At 32.9% G+C, this 25,606-nt stretch overlaps 1 protein-coding gene across 1 annotated transcript in view; it reads right to left on the bottom strand.

Moving 5' to 3' along the window:
• Positions 1-25,606, bottom strand: part of sprt (PDZ domain-containing protein sprite) — a 68,948-nt gene that overhangs the window by 9,734 nt on the left and 33,608 nt on the right. The window contains exons 4-5 of the mRNA XM_077444975.1: positions 7,102-7,167; positions 449-591 (exon numbers count right to left, since the gene is read on the bottom strand). Of these exons, the coding sequence (XP_077301101.1) occupies positions 449-591; positions 7,102-7,167 (209 nt within the window). The remainder of the gene's footprint in view (positions 1-448; positions 592-7,101; positions 7,168-25,606) is intronic.

Below are 25,606 nucleotides of genomic sequence, written 5' to 3'. Positions count from 1 at the left end.
AACATATTGCCGCGGGCAAAGGGCTAGAGATGTCCGCCAACAAATCTATCCGTATATGGGAACACTTAAAAGACAGATGTCTAGTATTGATTACAGTTAGAGCATATATGTGGCAACTTAAGAATTTTACTTTATTTCATAGACGGTATAGGAGAAAAATTTTAATATTTACGGGTGTGGGTTGCATATTATTATACAAACATGAAAATACGTTCGAATTAAAAATTAGTACGCGTACACAAATGTATGGAAAAAGTTTGGAAGTCTTCGATTTAGAGCACGGTGGACGTATCGTCCTTCCACGAAAGAAATTGTTGAAAATGTCTTGGGTTGATTTTTATCTGCGCGGAAGCGTAACATGGTTGTGGTCGCCGCTTGGTAGTACAATAAATCGCATCGGCCTGGACGTTAACGACGCTGGATGGGCAGACCTTCGTTCGTTCGTTACCTCTGGATCATGTTTTCTTTATCCTTGAGCTGGGAGCGCACGGGTTCCTGATCCTTGACGGGGGGGTCGCGGGGGCGGATTCCCAGGGGGCCGCTCTTCCGCCTCCGCGGAGTCGTCGACAGCGACACCTCGATGTTGGCCATCTATAATGCACAAGAAACATGGTTACTTACAACGAATAAATTTCAATTACAAAGATATAAATTATTATTAAATATGTATACCGATACATCAAGTGAAGGTACGTGCATATGTATTTATATCTACATACATTGTACATAGCCAGCAGCATAGCTCGGACGTTAAGCTTCTGCTTACCGTCAAGAAGGTGCCGGGTTCTATCCCTGAATGAAAATGAATTTTTCAGAGTATGCTGTTGGTCAGACCTGGATTTGTGACTCCAGGTTGATCGTTTCCTATCAGAGTTTGCCAATTTTCTCTGATTTCATTGTTGAAACGGTTCCCGGAAAAAAAAAATGGCTAAAAATCCTTCCTACCTACTATGTCACCACTATTTGAAATTTGATGGATGTACAATAAAAATTTATGTACAATTCATAGATGTCTCGTTAATTTGCGAGTTTTTTCAGTGTCTCGCAATTCAACGACTTATAATAAAAAAATGCTGCATTTGTATTTGTAATTGGCCAGGAAGGCGCATTGGGATTTTCCTGTAAGGCCTTCCTGGTATATATGTAAAATAAAAAAATAAATTCACCAAGTGGTAGGAATAGTTCAGACGTCCACAGTTCCACTATTAAAATGGTGCTTAAACATTGACCAGGAAACTTACCAATACCAATATAAATACCAATTCAAGATAGCAATAAGTTACATACATATGTACATATATTATAGAATATATTCAATATACTACAGCTCCGTCAATATACTCTAATATGGCAGAGGTAATGAAATCATTAAGTGATTTGCACAAATTGTAGAGAAAAGGTAAGACGAATAGACATATTCCTCTGATGTAATTTTAAACGTGTTTTTAAATGGATGAAATATTGTAAAACTGCTATAACCCACAAGAGCATATTTGGGAATATTTTTGAAACAATTTAAATGCGAGCTTATAATTTTTTTTTTATAATAATACATTTTTTAACATCGTACACAAAATATTTATAGAGCTGCTAAATTTACATAAAAAATCAACGATTAAAATTTTACTTTTTTGTGTTGGAATGTATTTGCAGAACTTATACACGTCCGTTATAATTTTCCAGCTCGGCACAGCACTGCACGGAAAAGACTACTTATTTTCATACTATACAGCACCGCCCGCTTTCGGCACGCTTATACTTGTTTTGTGAGTGCAAGGCAAAATTGACTTACACATAAATTACAGAGCGCGAAAATACAAATCAATATTACTTGCGTCGTATCGTCGAGTCATTTTTGTCACAATATGAAGTTTCCAAAAATATTCATATAAGCATGTCAGCACTTCCGTAATACGGGTGCACTCGCCACTATAACGTCACTTCGTGTGTGAATATTTCCACAGTGGCCATAAAAAAGCCTGTTGTGTTTGATACGATTCGGTGACATGTACTGCTGTATAGTATGAAAAGATCACGTCGGTTACGGCTATTGCGGATACGCCACTTACATTTTGCGGGACATACATGTAAATGTGTCCATATACAATGTACTGATGAATATTTTTCGTACTGCTGTTTACGTGGAGTTGCCGGTCTGTATATTGAACACCTTACTAAGTACGTATAACACATATTTAGACTTGATATGTACATATAATATCAAAACAAAAATTCAAATGCAACTTGAATTAAAACTTAATTTAAAAAGTCATTGGTTGCAGATTGCAGATTCTTATATACACCTTTTCATTTTTCTGAATATAGCGGCAAGTCCTTATTTAAACGTGAGTAATTCTGCATAATCACAAATACGTGACTTAAATTAAATCAAGAGTGACACCTTCACATCAAATTCGACCGACATCAATCAGATCAATACAGTCGATGACAAATGGAACACATACAAATGGAATGATGAATGAATTGAATGCAGGGCATGCATATCTAATTGATTCGTCTCGCGTGTCCAACCGTTCATTATTGTAATTAGACAATTTTATCTCGGCTACAAGACTTTCATTAAAGTGTTACATGAAAAATCACTCTCGTCACACGAGCCAAGTCCATACATAAATTAATAACATGAGAATATTGATTGAATGGATATGAATCGAGTGTTAAATAGTGGGTGGTGTGATATGCACGTCAAACTTGACGCCATGTACGTAATACATACATACATATACATATGTACGTATGTGTGTACACTTGTTTACGTTAAGATTGACGTGAATTTGTAGATTTTCGCCAACAAGGATCTGCCGATCTTAAGTTCAAGGCTCTCGTAGAAATCCCGCCGATAAGCAAGCGAACGTTAATCAATTGAATTTTCATTTAGAAGCCCTTGAAAAGCGTTGATTTGAATGAAAGTGAACTGTTAGAACTGAACTGTTAACTATTTTGTTTATCATTTCAATGACGATCGAATTGTGTTATTAGTAGTGTGTGGTAGTAAACAGGCTGAACAGGTATGTCGAGTGTGGCTATACATAGGTAAAAACATGCGAATATACAATGACGTTTAATTATTAATTGCGAACGATTCGAATTGAATACAAATCGTGTTAAAAATTTCGCATACAATAACTTATTGTATAACATAATATTGAAAAAGTGGAACGGAATATATAAATTCCATTTTTTTTTCGATGAGAATGAAAATATTCATTAATCTTTCGGACGGACGAGAATAGAAAGTAAACGACACACATTTCGAATTATTACGCTATATTTTTACGAATTATGCGATCGTTCCAAAAAATGCAACGAGAGCAATGAATGTGTTTTATATTATTTGCGTAATTGTATTCAGAGATGATTCGCCATTACATATTCATATTATTTTAAAGTGAAAACAAATTTGCATAGATATCTGAATATCAGTCCACGTCTTTGAAGACTAAATATTGACATATTGACATATAAATTAACATAAAACTCCCGGATTTTTAATTAGAATATTTTTTCTAGTATCTTGAAGTTAGAATAATTTTTTACGTATTCTATGAGCCGTAAAAGACTTTTATATGAGCCGTAATAATTTTTTACGTATTTTATAAGCCGTAATAAGTGGCGGAAGTCCAATTTTCAGTTCTGAAATCATTATTTCAGTATGATTTCATTCAAAAATGTTTTGCGTGATATTTCTGGAAATGAAGAAATGTGAACTTATGCCACTTTCAAATATATCGGCTCATATGTACATGTTACAGTCCAAGCGTACATTTATTTTGTTCATGAACATACTAGTTTGACCATACACGAAGTAATCTGGCAAGTTATAGTGTACACAAAATAACAAATTGACAAATGAACTAGTCTATTCATGCACAAACTATTCGGCATAATTTAAAGTATTCGCAATCGTTTGTCCTATTTGTATATGTATATGCTTACCCTAGGTTGCAATATCTTTAATATTAGCGGAAATGGGAATTATATCAATATTGTAATGTGGTTTCCATACGATTTCCCCTTCCAAATACTTCGCGTTTTGACATCTCAAAGGCTTTATGCGACACGTCGTGAATCTATTTGAAGATAGATTTTGACAGCATGAAAACGGTCATTGTTAAAGCGATATAATTTTTGTGCACAAAGATATTTCAAAATCATTTTTTCTATTTCATAGTTTTTATATAATTTTTTTTATGTAGTTCTGTTTAATTTATAGCCATCCATTTCCCGTGGACCATACTGCATAAGCGTAAACAAGAATTACATATATAATATAACGTACATGTGTACGTACATATTTTGTAGATTAACCTTATTTATCTCATCGATTTCTATACTTAAATGATTTATTTCCGTGTTTTTTCATCAAATGGAAATATTATACAAATCAACTTGGAATGTTATCTTAATTTTAAAATTTGGAATTTCCTTATGAGAAGTTTAATTACTGTTAAAACAATAATTTTGATAAAACCGCGTTCCTAATGACTTCGGGGTATCTTTTGACTTTATGATATATTTACGGAAGCGTATACTTTATTTTTATCTAATTGTATTTGTGTTTTCATACGGTAGGATCTCCATTCTTTCACCGTGTTACAGTTGCAATTAAATGGGGGCTCATTCCGTTAATTAGATTAGCAAAGTGGGATGAAGGTGAAGGTCTTATCTCTACCGAACGTCTGAGAAAAACAGATTAGTATCTCGTTTCAACGGCCCGTGTAAATTCGACCTATTGTTTACCGCCATTTCTCTTATCTTCTCTTAGCGGCAAAACAGAGTCGATTGTCTAAAATAAAAAATAATATAAAACAACCGTTTAAATAATTAAATGAGAGACTACCATTAAAAATCGTCTATCGTCTATTAAAGTTTTCCCTTAGTTTACGGCACTTGTGCTTTTTTCGATTACTCTCCTTTGTGAGTGGACTCGAGTATATATAGCATGAACGTGCAACAACCACCACGATGGGAATCTGCCGTTAACAATTACTAAAATGAGTGTAATTTTAAGTTTCGCTTTGTATAATTATGTAAGTTTCGTTAGGGTTTCGATTCGAGCATCTCCGCATTATATACGTCACGTTCCCTTTAATCCTTTTTTTTAACCCGTCGAGCCTCGGGCGTTCCAGAGTTTCGCGTGTTTGGAATCCATCGCATCGGCGATGACCAACAACAGGTTTGTGTACCAATGGAATGTGTGAAAAATACTTCTAAACTAAATAGATTACATTCTGTCTAGTTCAAGTTAACACAGACTCGAGTTATTTAATTGAGATAAATGTTGATTACAGCAACAGTTTATTCATAGGTATATAATAATATATTTTTAAGTTTTAAGACAGAATATTCGCTAATATGAAATACCACGCAAACCCAATTATAATAATGACCAATTTATTTCAAACGAAACACGCCAAAAATAAGTGTTAACACGTAGGTATGTTCATATTAAATATAATATTATATATGTACATATATATACATACATATGTATTTACACATACAGTATAGAGGACGATTTAAAGTTATGCAAAAAAAATTATATCGAGTAATAATCTGTACTATATGTATATAGGATTACGACAAATATTTATTTAATACGAACCGGTAGCTTACACTTAAATTTAGTAAAAAAAATAATAAATAAGCGATCTGATTTCGAGATCGCGCGAACTTGATACGATACGTATAAAAACTGGATTTATATTTTGTATGTACAATGTAGGTTAAAATATCCGTTTGTTATTAAAATTAATGTCCGATTTTGACACGCACTGTCATTAGTATGTATATTATCTTAAATTAGTGTTGACTATGTACACATGCATGTATAAAAATGCGGTATAGGCAAAAAGGAATTCAAGTAACAGTATGAACTGATGTTTAATATTTAACACTACATATGTATATAAAAATTATAAACACTTCATATTGATCAAATATATATTAACTATAGATACGTTGATTGAAAGTATCAAACATTCATGTTCTAACAGAATTTAGAGCATGCTCAAATGATTATGTACATATATTAAAAAGTTAGCCTTTTATATAAAAAAATACATAAGTATAATTATAAATAAATTAAAATATATTAACTAAATTTGTTGAATTTTTAGTATGGTTTAGGTTTTTAGTGTGAATTTTTAGAGATGGGTTTCGCGCTTTATCATGCATTCATATCACCAAAGAAAAATTAATTTTCTTCACAACGATAACTACCTACACAGAATAATATTACTTCAAATCATACACTTTCCTTATACCTACACAAATCAAACATTATTACTATTGCGTTTTACCACACCTGTTCTGACCTTACTGCCCCTGCGATAGATTATCATTATTGCATTGATGCTAGCGACCGACTAGAACAGTTCGACCGGCCTGGCCTCACCATGAGAAACAAATATGATGTCGGCGTAACAACCTGTCGAAGACATGGGATTCTATTATGTTAACGGTTCATCGCGCAACCGTAACGGTCGAGCCAGCATTTTATAATATAATCGCCACCACAGACGGCGAAGGTCCATTTTCGGAACATCCAAAGGTCCCTCGAAAAACGTCGACTTCCAAGTGCATACCGGAAAGTGCCACACACATAAAATTTTCAACAAAACAGGTTTATTATGTTAATACGGGAGGAAATAACATTTTTTTCGACCGCGATTGCGTATTAACGGCCGCAGTTTAAATTCAAAGCCGTCGAAATAAAAAAAGACAAACCCTAATCGTAATAAAAAGTGTTCGAGTATACATAATTTGGGCTAAAAAAATGTAATTCATTTATAATGTTGTGGTTGCAATGTTGAATAGAGTTTCTTTTGGGACGCCATTGACATTGGCACGTTTTGAATTGCACGTTAATTTTTTTCATCGAGTGCGTACATACATAAATAAATTGTAGTTTATATTATTATAATATCCATTGTCATTGAAATTCTTTCAATTGTGTGTTGCTTTTCCTCTACAAATCGATCCATTATTATAAATGCTTAGAACAATGTGTTCATTCAACGGTTTATACATACATAGGTATATAAGACGAACAGTGTATATAAAAAAAACTGAACTAACCTTAGCTTCTAAAGTTTCCAGTTGTGCCATTCTCGGTGGAACTAGACCTCCAGGTACATGAGAGTGCTGTAAAAGAAAAAAAAATAATAAGATCATCAGTTTAGATAAGTGTCAACGACATACCATTCAGCGATGCGTATTTTTCAATATGAATAGCATCGATTGACAAGTCAAATAAAAAATAATACGATAGTGAAATGAGATTAAAAAGACAAACCGGATGTTCAAGTTATGCCAGCTTTTTTATTGAATATTTATTTTCGGTTTTTGATACTCGCATCGAGCGAAAACAATGCGTACAATAACTAGTTCGGGATCAGTGGGTAAAATTGAATCGAATGACGAATGCACGGGGGCGTTAGTTCTGACATAACGTTATTGTTTTTATTTTTTGATTGAAAAAATGTGTTAAAGGCTATCGGCAAGTCACGATGTACGTAACAGATCGATTACAAAAAAACAACAAAAAGTAGTGTATAAATCAACACCTAACTTTCTCTAGATTCAATTCCATATTTGTAGACACTATAATGGTATAAACAAAACGATAAGCTATGGATTGAATGTTAATACAAATCCTATTAAATAATGCTGAACACATTTGAACACTATTATCACACTATAAATATGCAAATTATACACCTACAAAAATAGAACATAGAATTAAATGCCACTTCCGATTAATAGCGACATACATACATATATCATGAACTCGATACATTTATATTTTTGTTAAAGAATTTTTTAAATATATTTATATGAATAATAAAAGATAGATTAATACTATTTTTAGACTATAAATTGTCCATAAAAAAAAAAACGAATAGAACCTATCACTAATGCGAAACACTACCTGTTGATCAGCGTAGGATAAATTCAACACTGAGCACTCCACGAAAGGAAGCCAGGTTGAGATTTGATTATTATTAGTGTTGTAACAATGCAGTTACACAAGAGAAGATATGACACATTAAAACACAAACACACACGCCTTAAGTGTTAAGATAATGAGCGAATTTATCTAGTGTGTGGGGATATTGCCAATATTTGAACACCGCCGTTTCACGGTCACGTATCTTTCGACATTGGTATTTTATTTATTTTTTTCATGTATGTACATATAATGTAATTTAGAGAAAAGCGAAGTTTACGCACCGTAAGACTGTGTTGAATATTAATTATGCAATAAATTATACGAGGAATGAAATGGCGGAACAGGGTCGTGTCAAAGAGGCGATAAATCTGAAGATCACCCGGGGCGCCAATAAACCGTGGAAAATCCACTATTTTCACATGAAAACACAGTAATGAAACAGTTCAGAAGTGTGTTGAATCTATTAATATATAAAATTGAAATAATTAATCATAGCATTTACTTTAAAATAGTATAACGTATGGCTACAGGAAGCTAATGTGATAATAATATAAGAAATTAGTACGAGGTTTATAGCGCTTTACCGATAATGTAGACAGAAATGGCTTTCTTTCATTGCATAATATATCTTATGCATATGGTACATTTTTTAACGTGAGACCCATAATTAAAAATAAAAACACTCACAGATAAATAAGCCTGAAGGGATATTAGCGTTTACGGCACATGCTCCTATCTACAGCGTTGGAATCATTAATTGATTTTAGAGTATCATTAAAAATATGTTCCCGTAATGTATTTGGTCTCTCCCTACGGAACATAAAATAGAGCTTTAGGCCGCAATAACTATATAAAATATTTACTATAAATTGCGTTAACGTCACGCGTACAGATAACACGCGGACGTTTTGAAGAGAGCGCCGAGGATTTATGACCGTATCTTGTTTTAAGTGCAATCGTCGTTTTTTTATACTATATTTATTCATTTTATTGTTTCTTTGTTTGTTCAAATCTTTCGAATCGAACTGGCGGAGAATAAAAGCTCGCAATGTCAACAAACAAAATTTATTTTTAATACGTCAGCGATGTTGTCGAAAAATAAACCCGTTTCTTCGGATAGTAATTTTTTTCGCCGAATAATTCGTTTAGTATGTAAATTAGTGGTGGACGCAACAGATTGTTAACTGTTATTTTTAATCTCCCTTTCAGTATTAATTTGTGTGAAATTCCAAATACCATCAAAATCGTAAAGATTTATTGGAATAATCCTATTATATGAATTTCATTCCGACAGTATTAATTCGTACGTATAAAGGTTCGTTTATATGATACAGCACTGTATACCAACAGCTCGGCACAGCATTGCACGGAAAAAACTACTGCTATTCATACTATACAGCACCGTCCTTTTTCGGCACGTTCGTATTTATTTTGGACGAGTGCAAGGCAAAATCGGCTTACTTAAGAGAGCTGTACACCCGAAACCTTAATTTTGTTGCCGTTCCTTTCTTCGATATATATATATTGAGTGAATGTATATATTGAGTGAATGTATATATTGAGTGAATGTATATATTGAGTGAATGCGACAATATATATCAATATATATATTGAGTGAATACGACAGTTTCGCTTCGACCAGATAATACGTATTTTAAATCGACAAAATCGAGGTTTCGTATTCTCCTATTTTCTCCTCCAAAACTGGACCAATTTAAAAAAAAATTCATCATCGGTATGAGAAAGATATTTTCTGTGCAACTATGCGCGTATTTTTTTTAAAAATCGACCGTTAAATAATCACGCTGGACTCTTTTCGTAGATGTAAAAACAGAGGCGATTTTATAGATGTTTGGCGGCTCCTAGCTCCTATAAAAAATAACTAATCAAAAAAATAAAACGATAGCTGCATCCCAATGGTGGATATCCATAGCATATTAAAAAATAATTTCTCTAGTGCCATAATTGAGTAAGGGAGAAGTCTAATACGTTTGTATGGACAAGGCGCTGGTGTCCAGCCCTCTTAATATTGTCACAATATGACGTTTGCGAAAATGTTCGTTCGTACGAGTGCATTCGCCACTATGACGTCAAGTCATTCGTGAATATTTTCATTGGCCAAAGAAAACCACTTCAGCTTAATACGTTTCGGTGACATGCTACTGCTGTATAATATGAATAGATCGTGTCGGCTACTGCTGTAACGGATACATCACATGCACATTACGGAAGATATGAATGTGTCCATATTGAATATACTAAAGAATATTTTTCGTACTGCTGTTTACGAGCAGTTGCTGGCTTGGTTGTACTGGTATAAACGAACCTTAATATAAATTATTTATAACTCTGTTAAATCAGTATTTATATTATTATTTTCTTATGAATTACGATAATTTAAAACATCAAATGTATGCATAAATATTTAGATGTTGAATCATCAAAAAAAAAATGCCATTGACATTTGCCGAATCGATGAACACTAGGTTTGGGTTAAATGACATGTAGGTATTCGAATTAATATAAGAACGTTAAAGCACATATAAATGGACGTGATTAAAGTTAACTTTTAAAGTAGTGCACAAATTCAATATAAAAATATGCATTAAATGTATTACAGATCACGATGCGATGAATGCAAGCGATATTGACGCCTCTCAAAAGATTTCGATTGTGGGTGCATTTCGCATTAATGTGCATTGCGATCTGCATACACACTCAAATGCAGGCAGGGTAAACCTTGGCGCCTATGTCTATTGGCCTACCCACGTGTCAAAACACTCGACGGTGTCGATCTAGAAAAACCGCAGAAAGACAGCGGTAATTCTGTTCTCATGTCGATTAAGTGGTAGCGCGATTGTTTCGAGCGAGTAAATTCCACGAATCGCAAGTGATAATTATTTAAAAACTCATTGTTTCGCAGAGTGCTGTAGATATTGTGTACAGAAATTCGAGGGCTTTTTGAAAGTTTAATGAATCGGAGGTATTGAAGCGATTACAAAGTCGGCGAAGCATTGGGTTCATGAACTGATGATCCGGGATTCACATTCACTCACTTCAACAAATGATTTAAAAGTTTCTAATTTGAAACTGCACACGTTTTATTATTTTTTTCAATTAAAATAAAAGAATATATATGTACATACAAAAAATTCAATTAAAAAAAAAACTCAATACATGTATGTACATATGTATGTATATTGAATTCAATGTCTTACATATTTATGAAATTAGGCGATACAGAATTAAACAAAAGAAAATATTCCTATTTATAGGTCTTTCATTTGACAAAGTCTTATCTAAATGAAATGACTTGTGTATGTATTGGAAATAAATGCGTGTAAATTGTATACCGGCAGACATATCGTTTAACCAGGAGTAAATATTGTTCAGTTTTATTTCATGGTATAGGCATAAAATAAAAAAAACCACAATTCATTAATTAATTACTTCATATTTTAGTATAAATTTTGTTCACGAACATACTGGTTTGTTCATACACGCACAATTGGTTTTAGTTTAAATTCTAAAGGCCAATAGCTATCTATCTTCAAATAGACTCACCAGGTGTCGCATGAAACTTTTAGTTGTCGAAACTTTTGAGCCGTCAAATACTTGGAGATGTCAAAACGTCAAGTATTTAAAAGTGACATCCTATGGAAACCACATTACAATGTTGCTATATGTAAATCCCGTTTACGCTTATATTGAAAATATTTCAACCCAGGGTAACTTGCTTATTTATTTGTACATAAAAAAACTAGTTGGATTGTCAATTTGTTTTTTTTTTGTACACTATAACTGGCTAGATCAGTTCGCATATGAACAAACTAGTACGTACATGTATGTACACTTGGACTGTAACTAGTGCTTCCAATCCCGGAAGATTACTTCAGCACCGGGATTGCGATGCTAGGAATTCCCAATCCCGGGATCCCGGTGCTAGCACCGGGAATCAAATGTATAACAAAAAAGGAAAAAATTGTTCAATTGCATATTTTCCTATTTCAAAACCGTTCAATTGCATTTTGCAAACTCTCCCGATGTTTCACGCAAAAAATACTCCTCATATTGGCGTTCTTGTTTTGAGAGTTTGGCTACATTCTTTAAATTTTAGGTTCGCATCCATTTCTAGATTTCTAAGAGTAAATACTAAGAATAAAATACATCCTTTAATGTAATCAAATAAAGTAAAAAAACATCACTTTGATTCATTGATTCGTTTTTTACAAATAGTTTGTACCGTCTAGTAATTATTCATCGACACAAAAGAGTGTGGATAAGAACCCAAATATTGTCAGACGACAAAATAGAAAGCTAGCTGAAAAGAGGCTAGTAAAAAAGAGAGTTACTAAGTTTCAGTTCGATAGGACTAACGGTGTTCAAAAAATCCCCAAAATACACTGACGCACAGACACACATACGGACACTCACACAGACACACGTGAAAACGTGATCAGTGATCGATTCTGAGTTCGAATAAGTCAAAATATGCTACAAATATCATTACAGTTGAGCACAAAATCTGCGACACAATACAGGCCGTTGATACCATTTCGTGGGAACGGCAAGCCGGCGTCAAAACAGGTCAAATAAAATAAATGGACTATGACTGTCATTGCTCATCCCACCATTTTTCATTATATAATGTTGTTTTATGTTTTTTCTTTATTATTTTTATAAAAATAATATTTAAAAATAAATTTTGCCAGCACCGTAATCCCGGTATTCAGACTAGTTTCAGCACCGGGATTCACGGTACTATAAAACACCGGGATCCCGGGATCCCGGGATTGGAAGCCTTAACTGTAACATATATATTATTCTTTTCAGAAGGCAAAAATTAAATGTATATACAATGTATGTATATATGTATATGTACATAAAAAAGTTCAAGACTATCATTTACTTACCAAGGCAGTTAAAAGTTTATCACGTTGAACAGCAACGCCCAAAAGTCTTTCACCATATAAAGAGCAAACAAAATTTGAAGCAAAGCTTCCTGCAAGTTCTTTTGACATTTGATACGGAAACCTGCCGCGTTGATAATGCAGCCCCGATCGATGTCAAGGAATTTGTCAGTCGTTATAATGGTATTGTACTCGAACAACAATTACAATATCTGCAATTACAAATTGCCCATGTCAGAGCGATATCCTACATATAGCCCGAGCGAACCAAGAACAAAACTCGTGATGAATAAATTATCCCGCCCCTCTCCCGCATGCCTAAGGTGCTCGTATTATAAATAGATCGACGGGCACATCCTCGCTATTTTATCCTCGGATGAGAACAATGCGATTATATCCTATATATATATATATATATATATATATATATATATATATATATATATATATATATATATATATATATATATATATATATATATGTATATACCTATATATACATATATACATATTTATATGTATATAAATACCATACAAATATATTGCACTCGTATCTATCTCGTTGTGTAACGAATGGCATTGTTAACTCGATCGAACCACATTAAAAAAAATCGATTTGTTATATATATTTCTTTTTTATTTTTATTTTTTTTTGTTACATAAAAGAGTGCACGAAAAAATATAATACGCTTAGATGATTTCACCGCTCGCGGAAGATCCAAATGAAATGGTAAATTGTGCAATGAATTCGTAACGAGCCGCAATAGAAAATTTCACACGAATTACATATTGAGATACGAACATTTGAATGTCAGCTATAGGAAACGATATATATACATAAATATTTCATTTTAGTACTCTTTGCAGCAGGTTAACTCTAAATTTCGTTCCCTATTTGTTAAAAAGCTATACTATGAACTTCTGGCATCATGTCCGGACATTTCATCGCATGACCATTTGATCATGGTAGCTTTTATCGCGGGTACAACTCGCTGACAAATTTCATGCAAATATTTTTTATCCATTAATATTAATCTTTAATTTTTATGTTGACTGTACTTTTTGAAATGTATATTGAAACAGTTATTCAAATACATATTTGGAGCTATGGATTTTTTTAATCATACATATAAACTCTTTTTTAATAAATTAAACTGAAAACTTTCTAGCTTACTTTTATCAACCACAATTACATTATATAATTCGTTCGAAAATTTGTATAACTAAGAGTTGTCCTCGCGAGTTGTCCTGAAATGGTCGTCCGATGAAATGTCCTAGAATCTTCTTGCATACACATCAAAGCTGATCAATAGGAATTGCATTTGCTTGCTAGAAACAGTCGTGTATGTACAAATGAATTTAGATATTGTTTTAGAATGGTAGTATGATTTAAACATGTCCAATTCATCATTCCTTTTGTTATCTCTATGCTCTCCAAGAAACATATCAATCAACTGGAGATCGTCCCTCCATAGAAAATTTATAATGTCAAATAAGTTAGTACGTCATAAATCACAAACAAAGAAGATTTAAAAAGGTTACCAATGCAGTTCTAACAAGTGAGTGTAGATTGCATAAAATTAGCACATGTGTATGTACATAGCTACAATTCAAATAATAAATAACTGATATCAAATTTGCAGCTTTGTTTATTTTTGATTTACGATTTTATCTTAAAATATTAAAATAATATACATACATAACACACAATTACAGAAACAATGAAGAACGTTCTCATAGCGGAAACATAATTAATGCAGATGAATTATATCACAAACACGCAAATTAGTCTATATCGCATCGCAAATACACACGCGTATTTAGACAACAATGTTGCGGAAACGTTTATAATATCGAAAGAATTTTTCCATTATTTCAAAAACGCCATGAAGCTCTTTCGATACGGTTTATTTTTATTTACCATATGGAAATTGAAGATTAATCTGATCGAATCCTTTGTTTTCGATCGCGTATCAGATCGGAATATAATTTCAAGCCGCAAGGTCGTACAGAGACCATTGTTCTAAAAACAGAAGTAATTTTTATCGTGACAATAAAACGGTTAGTTGATAGACATGAAACGATCGATCTCGTCGTTCAATTTGCATCCGAAACCGACCGTGAATTATAAACGGTATGGATTTATTTAATTTGCACTGATGACAACCACTTCAATGGCTTCGTCTGCAATACGAATGAACACCAGATATGCCGTTGCGGAATACTTAATCTACCTCAACATGTGTTCGATTGACGTTAGCCGTCAACGGTTAATCAATTTTACGTCTATATCAATCCTAAAAATCTGTACACACTGAATTAATAAATATCAACGTTCATATTAGTCACTGCAATAGCTTTCAAAACTGTTACCGTGCAACATATGTAAGCAACACTTTTAATAATAGAAGCAACAATATATGTACATACATTATTGTTAAAAGTTTGCATTTATGCAACTAGGAAATTTTTACGCCATCTAAATAAATAGTTTCATATGTACATATGTATGTAAATCCTCAATGGATCAGTATGGCGAAAATCTCAATGTCGAAACTGTAAATTTAGAAAGACCTGAGCATCATAGTGTCTACGAAAATGCGTCTGTTTCGAGCTTTGGTCATCTTTAATTGGAGACATTGAAAGTGCGAGCTTGAGAAAAGCAGAGAATAAACGCCTATGAGATGTGGTGCTGGAGACGGATGCATAGCATCTCCTGGACAGCGAGAAGAACCAATGCCTTCAAAATGCAAGAGCTGAAGGTTGGGGATAGTCCGTCATCCATCTGCCTTAAGGTGCAGACGCACAATAAAGTACGCGGTATGTGGTTTTTTTTTATAGTTTTGCACGCTGCTAGGTCAAATCTGTACCATCGCGTCTCTTCGCAAACTTCACCCAATGGAGTGTTTTTGGTGATATTTTATTCTTGTATTGAAATAGGTTTGACAGTGATCGATAACGGTGATTACCACATTTAAAGAAACTTGTCGAAATAATAAGATCTTACAAATTAACAATAACACGAAGACACGCTTATCACAGCTTGAGTCCACCTAGGTGAAAACACACTGAATGGTATGGAACGTCCCGTCCTTGGATCCACGCTGTGACAGTGGGTGTTCCATAAACCGAATTCGGTTGTATGTAGTTGCACGTGCAGAGTGCATATGTTTCTCCTATATTTTTTTCAAATATGGGACCCACCGGTATCGATCACTGTCAAGCAAGGATAAAAACAAGGGTAAATATCACTGAAAACAATCCAGGGGGTGATTATATGGACTAGGAGGTGTTGCATTTATTTCGCATGTTTTAAAGTATTTTAAAAAAATACGTACCACGTACCACTCAGTGTTTTCGCCCTAATGGAGTGGTCTATTGTTATTTGTAAAACATCCATCGAACGCTCTTCTTCAATCATGGCGTTGATTTGTCTTACGATTCGAACACTATCTCACAAAAAGTGGGAAATTTTCTGATGGCACTGTAACTTCGGAATCCCTCTGAATTAATTAGTGGCCAGCTTCATTCAATCCACCTCTACATACGACAGTTAGAACGGCACACACGACGTGCCTCCATAACCGAGTTCCATTGAACGGGAAAGACGCTCGGCTATTTGATTGATGCGTTCTCGCAGAGTGCAAGCGAATACAAAAAAATCTTTAGTGATTTATGCACGCAATTGCACTTTCTTTCTCGCCTGCAAATTTATTATAGCATGATGAACGACGTGCGAGCGAGTCGGACCGGCAAGTGATGGATCGTTTCGCAATTGAACAGTTAAACGGAATTGTGTTTGATGTAGCGCCAAATTAAAACGTCAATTAAACCGATTTGTTTTTAACATATGGGGGCTGATGGATTGATTTGTTTTACAATTTGTATTCAATTTAATGAAATTTTATTGTCAAATAATACCAGCCCGCATTTAAAAGGTGTTTCGACACGCTAATGATCTTTCAGTGGACTATTTAACCGACTCTAGCTATTTGGATTACTCTATATCAGTGGTTCTCAGGCGAAATTTCACCATGGCCGCACAAGTGATAATAGTGATCCCTTGGAAATGTCTGATGGCCGCACCAAATTTAATCAAATAAATTAAATTTACAAAAAAATGGATTAGTTTATTCATAAAATAAAAGAAATTTTAATATTTTGGTATCTATTTATTTAATCATAATACAAATGAAAATTGCTCAATAATTATTTCTTCCAATGCAAGCGGCATTGCTGTTTCTCTGGTTCATGTTTGCGTCTGGCAGCTGGTTTCTAAATTTTTTTTTTAATAAATTGAATGATTTTTCGCAATATATGGTAGTAGGAAAAATAGACAATATTAATAAAGCAATTGTTGTCAAATATTTATATTGGGTTGTTTCATTGTCAACGTATATTTCCGAATTTTTTGAAATATACGTTGTATACTTAATCATGACTAATTTCTAAGTACTACTTAAACATGACTAATTTCTAATAATGTATATTTTACGTTAGCCCAGTTAATTAATCTTAATACTGAAAATGATCTATTTTCTAGTACTATGAAATTTTCATTTTTCATCATAATAAAAGGGGGAGATACAAAAGAAACAGTTTTAATAAAATTCAATTCTTCAAACCATTTATCAAGTTCCAGATTCAGAGATTTAAGACACCATTATTTTAAGTTTTAATTTTAATTTTGAAGTTGTTTCTGTCATCTTATCTATTGAAATCACTAACAGAAGAAAAAATTGAAAAATTGTCATTTTCAATTTCATTTTCGAAATTGTTAAATATAATTTTCTAATTAAATATAATAAACTTTAAAATTAAATATATTTTTTTAATTAATTAATCTTGTTTTATATTCAAATATTCTTCAAATATCAATATTAAGTTTAATATTTATATATTTCTAATTGGAATTGAAGTTCAATTTTATTATTAACAATAATATATTGAATACAAATATATATTGAATATATATTGAATACCCTATATTGAATACAAAAGAAAATAAATACGACTACGAGTATCAGAACTCACAAAATTGACAATGTCAAAACATCAGCTCTTATTCTTATTATAAATAAATATCAGTATCAATAAAAATGAAAAATACAGGAATTAAACTTCTGCCAAGCTACTATTAAACATTTTCTGCCGTTTCAAATATATCGAAAGTAATTAATTCACAGTGATGCTATTAAAATGATTTACAAATTTAAAAACTAGTAAAAATAATATTTTTAGTGACATGAAGCGATAATTCTAAATGTCAATCCCATACATTGAATTGCCACCATGATAAATAAACGCACAATATTATATGGTGTTCTTTGACGTAGAGTTCATTGGGAAAAATTCGCATTTGGTCGCATTACACGATAAACTCATTGAAAACTCTATTTTATATGCCAACTAAGCGCATCTGGAAATTCCCGGCTTTCCGGTAGCCTCCCCGTTTTAATTATATGTCCAATATTTTATTTAATTGTTTCACACACATAGTACATATGTACGTAAGTAGATCATTACTATCGAAAAAGCCGAAAGCATCATTAAATTACTTTCGAACGGAGATCGAAAACGCTAATCAATCCCCAGCCTCCACCAACGAATCATTAGAAAATCCACCAATAAAATGCCAATTAACCCCAATAGAAAGTGCGTGGGATACGCGTCGAAGTGTCTTACGCATCGGTGGAACCGTTGACTTTACGCAATCGTTCAATTCTCAAGTCACCCACGAGCGCGAAATACTGCACTCGAGGGACGGGAATGTGCACGTCGAATCCAAACACCTAATTCTAAATTCCAACCGGTCGGATGGTCACAACCGCATTATATATATATATATATGTATTTATATGGCGACTTTTTGAGCCGTAAAAGACTATTTAATTGGGAGATTGTGGTACGGTCTGGTGTCATTAGGAACCGCTTATTAAGGACGTGTCGGTAGGTGTGCCGGTGATTTGCGACTCTGTGAGATGTTACGTTAACGTATTTTTATTTTTTCTAGTTATGTATGTATGAATTTTATTTTTCTCCTCTGGAGATCTTGAAATTGAATAATGGTGATAATTATGCGACATAAAACCGGAGGAACGCTGTAGCCCCCATGGGCGTTTAAGCGCTAATCTTGCGTTTATTGCCCAACTTTATTGTTATACTCTCCTATATACAATAATAGGTATGAGTTTTTATTTTTATTTAAAAATAATATGTGTGAATGACTATGCAGGTGTGTCGAACTTTTTTTTTATCAAAATACATTCTGGATTTTCAATGTTGATACTTCTGCGTGAAGTATAATATTATCTTTTTATTTTATTTTTACATACATAATGTATAAACATATACCAGGAAAGCCAAACAGGTAAACCCCAATGCGCCTTCCTGGACAATTACAAACATCGATATAAAATCTTAACCTTTAAAGCATCATAGAGACTGGATAATTTTTTTTTTTTGACATTTTCTGAGCATCTTTATATAAATCGTCAAATTTTGAAATGTTCAAAAACTTATAATTTACAAGACATTTACGGAAAAATTTGCAGCAATTTTATACGAATCAACGAAATTCGAGATGCTGAAAACTCAAAAATTGTGAGAAATGAGTAATAGTTGCCAATTTGTTGGAAGCGTTTCAATGAAAATCAGATAAATTGACAAACTCTGATAGGAAACAATCGACCTGGAGTCACAAATCAAAGTCTGGCTAACAGCAACCAGTGGGACTCTATGTTTGAAAGCATATGTATATGCTAACCACTAATCAATGCTGCTGGCTATATTTACTGTATGTGCATATTGATTTATGTATTTAATCACATAAGAACAAAAATAAGAATGAGAAATTAATTTGACTATATTATTTATTTAATATATGTAGTTACGTATTTTTTATGATGCATATGTAAGGTAAGATTTTTTTTTAATTTTAGATCTAAATTATTGCTAGCACTGAGCAACAAATATAATTACCAAAGCGGAGACTAATCAATCATTATTAAGTTTGACTCACTGAATTCAAATATGACAATGATTTTTAATGCTTTGCTCTCATTTATAAGATATTAGTGCTTAAAAAATGTGCAATTTTTACAGTTTGTTTAATATTGTTTGTATAGTATTGTTTAATTTAATATTGCTGTGCTAAAAGTGAGTATTGGAATCAACAGTCAGGTGTTTTTTTTTATATTCATTAATCAAGAATAATTTCGATAGGAAAAAAAATATAATACACAAAAGAGACTTCATGAAGATACATATGTATCTATACAGTTTGTTATCAATAGGAGATGAGATTTAAGAGACTCGAGTAAAAAACAATTATATTGATTGTCCTTCATATTTAATTGCATTTTAAAATTGTCATTTTTCGGTTCATTATAATAATGAAAATATACAATATTCACAACACAGATCATTATAATTCATAATCATGTGTGAAAATGATATTCATTAAATTTAAGTGCCCGTTTTATAGTTTTCTCTTTTGTATATGAATTAACTGGGAAATAGATTTTTTTTTGATATTTTCCCTCATCATTTCCGATAAGTTGAGAATGATGAGGAAAAGTAGTTTTTTTAGTAGAATCTTGTATGGAAACAACTTGACAATCAAGTTAGTTAAAAATGGAACATTATAATATCTTAGTAGTGGGCAGATTAATATTTCATATATTTCAATATTTCAATATTTCAATATTTCAATAGTTAATACCTACACGAATAGTTTTAAAAACATTATCAGGGATGAAGCCAAATATAATATATTTTTTAATATTAGCCAACACTTAGACGACGAGCCGACTAAAGGTCCGTCTATATTATCCAGCACCGCACGTCAACAGCTTGACTTAACGTTGTAGGGAAAAGACCTTCTGTTCATACTATACAGTAAACAGCACCGTTCGATTTCAGCACGTTCATACTTGTATTGGACGAGTGCAAGGTAAAGTCGACTTACGGAATACACACATACGTAATATATGTAAATTGCATCGAAATATTTGAGTCAATATGTATTGTCAATATTCAGCACTTTCAGCACTTTCGTAAGTACGGGTGCACTCGCCAATATGACGTTACGTTGTGCGTGAATATTTCCACAGTGGCCAAAGAAAACCGGTGCTGCTTGATACGTTTCGGTGACATGTAGATACTGCTGTATAATATGAATAGATCATGACGGTTACTGCTGTTTCGGATACGCCACGTACACATTAGGGAAGATATGAATGTGTCCATATAGAGGTAATAAAGATTATTTTCTAACTGCTGTTTACGTGCAGTTACCGGCTTGAGTTGACTGGTATATACGAGCCTTAATATGTACAAAACGTTTTCCATGGCAATTTTTAATATTCCAATAAAATTATCTCACGTCGAGCGAACACGAATCGATTATCCGTATACGTAACACATTATATGCGTGAATAAAGGATAGACAAGTGCATAAGCGGATGCAATCGTTGGAGAAATTGTCGGCAATATTTGAAATCGTTTCGCTGCAGTTTTGTAACGGCGACGTGCAAAATATTGCATTTCCGATCGAAAATGACATCATCCATTGAATATGCATATACGTGAATATGTATATAAAAAAGCGTTTTTTCGATTGCACCGATTATTACATCATTAGTGACACAATTTTGTAACAACGCTAATCACATAGGAATTCGACAAAATTAAATCTGACCTCCGCGTGAACTTTTTTTGATATAAAAAGTCATATTGTGAAAACAAAGAATAATATTTTAAGGTAGAAGCATTACGTATGATTCAAAAAATTAACGGTTCATTCATCGAAGAAAAGGATTAGGCATTGAAAATATCTAGATCATGGGAAAATTTAAATTGTAAAATTAGTTACAACTAACTATAGTAATTTATAGTCGTATTGTTTTCGGCAAAAGCTGCTTTAATTTTTTAACACAAGCATTTGAAACTGTTGTTCTACAATCTACCAGGTGCTCTGTATCAATCATTCGCACGTGTATTTTTTTTTTATTATTATGTTTTAGTTCAATCCGCAATGATTTATATTTAACGGGCGATTGAGGAAATTTTCACTTTAAAAATCCAATTATCAACAATATAAACATCGATCAAAGTCAATCGAAAAAATAATTGAGAGATTAAAATCTTGAAATGACATCGAAGATGTTTGTGGGCGGTCGTTAGGTAACCAATTACACGTGTGCTGTATAAATACATGCTAATTTGAGATTAAATTAAGCCGTTTCGTTGCTTGAAAATAATATAATAACAATACGAATCGGGGGAAAAAAGCATCGTAAACAAAAAACGCCATAGACGTGTACACGTTAACCGTATTACGTTTACGTTGTAGTGAAATTCGAAAATAAGAAGAGGTTAGTAAAAAAGTGCGTCTCGAGCGAGAAGAATTGTTCGTGTAAATCGTTACATGGGAAAAGCGAAACGGTCGAAGTTTATTTCGGTAGATACTAAGAAAGACTAGGGTGACCATGACATTCCATTTCAAGATATAACATACGAGGATTAAATTTCTACATAAGGCGTGAATAATCCAAGCATGTAATGAGTTTTCTAACGTACACATTAGTGAAGCAAAACGTGCTTATAATAACCTAATTAAAATTAATACCTTCTTCTGTATATGGTTTCATATGATTAATTGGTGTCATTAAATTTGTAGCGCGGAAGCATTATTTTGCAAACATCAAAAAAATTGGTACATACAAATGTATGTACATACACTTTTAAATAAATGTGACTTAAGAAGTGCAAAAAATATGTACTCGAACCTATTAAATCATTATACTCTCGATTGATGATCGCTATAATTTACTCGATTACACCTCTTGAAGTAAAATTACATGTAAAACATTCCTCGAGGCGATATATCCTCGTGTTTCCTCAAATTAGCAGACCGAGTTTCATAAATAGCAAACCGACTCACAATTATATAAGTGCATATTTTTTTTGTGAAATATACCAACAAAAACTGTTTTCAGCTTTTTATTATAACAACAAGTTAAATCCTCATACTTCTTCAGTAATCATTACAATTATTATATAGCAAAGCTTTTGAGTATTCTGTAGTATATTTTAAATTTATTTTATACTTACATATATGTATACATATATATATATATATATATATATATATATATATATATATATATATATATATATATATATTTATTTTTATTTTTTTATATTTATTTTTTTTATTTTATTGTCACAAATCAATACACACTCGCCATTACAGATTTGCTCCAATGCGACGGGTGTACGTTAATGAAATACATAAACAATCAGAAATCAGAAATACAGTAATACATACATATACAATCAGAATATATAGAATATAACTATTAATCAGAAATAATAATCATAGTGACATCTATGGATTTCAGATAACTGTGTATAATTAATACAAATTATACACAGGCAGATTTTTGTGACAACAGGATTAGATTTAATACCAATTTTCAGGAACCGTTTCAGCAATGATCAGATAAAATTGGCAAACTCTGATAGAGAAACGATCGATTTGGAGTCACAAAACCCCCAAATCTAACCAGCAGTGGCGAGGACACGAACCTATGACCTCAGTGATGCTAAATATATACGCTATCACTAAGCCAAACTGCTATATATATATATATATATATATATATATATATATATATATATATATATATATATATATATATATATATATATATATATATAAGCCAGCAGCATAGCTCGGACGTTAAGCTTCTGCTTACCGTCAAGAAGGTGCCGGGTTCAATCCCTGAATGATATATATATATATATATATATATATATATATATATATATATATATATATATACCAGAAAGGCCTAACAGGTTAACCCCAAATGTGCCTTTCTGGTCAATTAAAAACATCGATAAACCATTAATGGAGTAATTTTATAAAGCATCAGAGAGATATACATACATACATATATGTATATATGGACAAATTTGATATACGTTTTTGCAGTATTTTATAAATCAGCAAATTCGAAATGCTGAAAACTCGAATTTTGCGAGAAATAATACAAGGTTGTTAATTTGTTGGAAACGTTTCAATGAAATCAAATTATCAAACTTTGGTAGAATACGATCAACCTGGAGTCACATATTTAAGGTCTGGCCAACAGCAAGCGTGATTTTATATACATATCTACATATGGTTGCTAGGTAGCATACTAACTAGCTGGTTCGTTGTTTTGATTGTCCGATATTCGGATGCTTTTTTCGAATATATTATCGATTAATAGTGTCGTGTTTTTGCATTGTGTGTAGTGTTATTGGTGTTGCTTTCATTTTTGATAAAAAATTTGCAATTGTGATTTAAATACAGTGGTTAAACTGATTTCTGAAAATATATATCGATAAATTATTATATACTTAGTACGGTAAAAAATAACAAAAGAAGAAAGAATAAGAAAAAATTGTCATTTGTTATTTTTTTTATTTGAATTTTTACAATGGGCGATTGTTGTAAAATGTGGCGTGAACTATGTGTCAATGCAATTGATCGTATTGAGAAAAGATTTTCATCCTTAGAGCAGTTAATACGAGGCTTGAATTCTCCTGTACTTGTTAGTAGTGTTGTGCCTTCTCCTTCTGTTTCTCTCGTTGCTGATGCAGCCGTGAAGATGGGCAAAAAGAAAAGAAATAGACGTAAATCTGGTCTGTGAATTAATCATGAAAAACCTGGACAACCCGCATTACCTGACCGACCTTCGGCTGAACAACCTCCACTTAGACGTAAATTTGAGGTGGGAACAGCAGCTTCTGGAGTTATTGTTTCCGTCAAAAGGAATGTCAATATACATATATGGAAGCTCTCGTTGGACACTTCGTGTGACGAGGTTTTGACTCACGTTAGTGCCATCTGTGGATTAAAGGATGGCATTGTGGTTTCCCCTCTTAATGCACGAGGATCATATACATCCTTTAAGGTATCTGTTCCTGCTTCTGTCGCTGGCCTGTTATTTTCTGCTGGTTCTTGGCCTGCTGGTGTTCATTTTGGTAGATTTAAAGATTGGGGAATGAGCATTAAGAATATAAAATCGAATACTAATACTACTTCTATGTCTGCCACTGACGTTGTTTCATCATTAGAGCTGCGCCCAAGTGTTTCATTTGCTGATGTTTGTTCGGGAGCTGCTAAATGTTTGAAGCCTGATATTAAAACTACGTCTGCAAATATTGGTGAATCTTCTATGGAAACGGTCGCAGTGACGTCTATGTATGCCTCTTCTCCTACATTTGCCTCTTCTCCTACATCTGCCTGCTCAAATGGTCCTGATAGTCGTGATGCTGTTGTGACTGTGTTGGCTTCTTCTTCTGCTTCCTCTTCCGTTTCGTCTCCGTTGGCTCAATCAAAACTGCCATTTCTTGTCTCAAAGAAAGTCACGCGCCAAACTGGGAGACCGAAAATTGGTAATTTATTACCAAAATGCACGAGGTCTCAGGACAAAGCTGGCTGCGTTTAATTCAGCCGTTTCTACTACATATTTGTGATGATATGGTAGCACTAACGGAAACATGGTTGACTTCATCATTTTTTGATGCTGAACTTTTTGATTCTTCCTGGAGGCTGCATCGTCGCGATAGAGTAGATCGACGTGGTGGTGGTGTATTATTTGCTTGTCGTGATTGGTTTCGGTCAGTCCGGATGACAAATTTTGAAACTCTATCTGGTGAGGAC

This window comes from Arctopsyche grandis, chromosome 13 (genome assembly GCF_051622035.1).
Source record: "Arctopsyche grandis isolate Sample6627 chromosome 13, ASM5162203v2, whole genome shotgun sequence".
NCBI lineage: Eukaryota > Metazoa > Arthropoda > Insecta > Trichoptera > Hydropsychidae > Arctopsyche > Arctopsyche grandis.
Note: the sequence above shows the minus strand (reverse complement) of the source record. Positions and strands in the feature narration are given on the sequence as shown.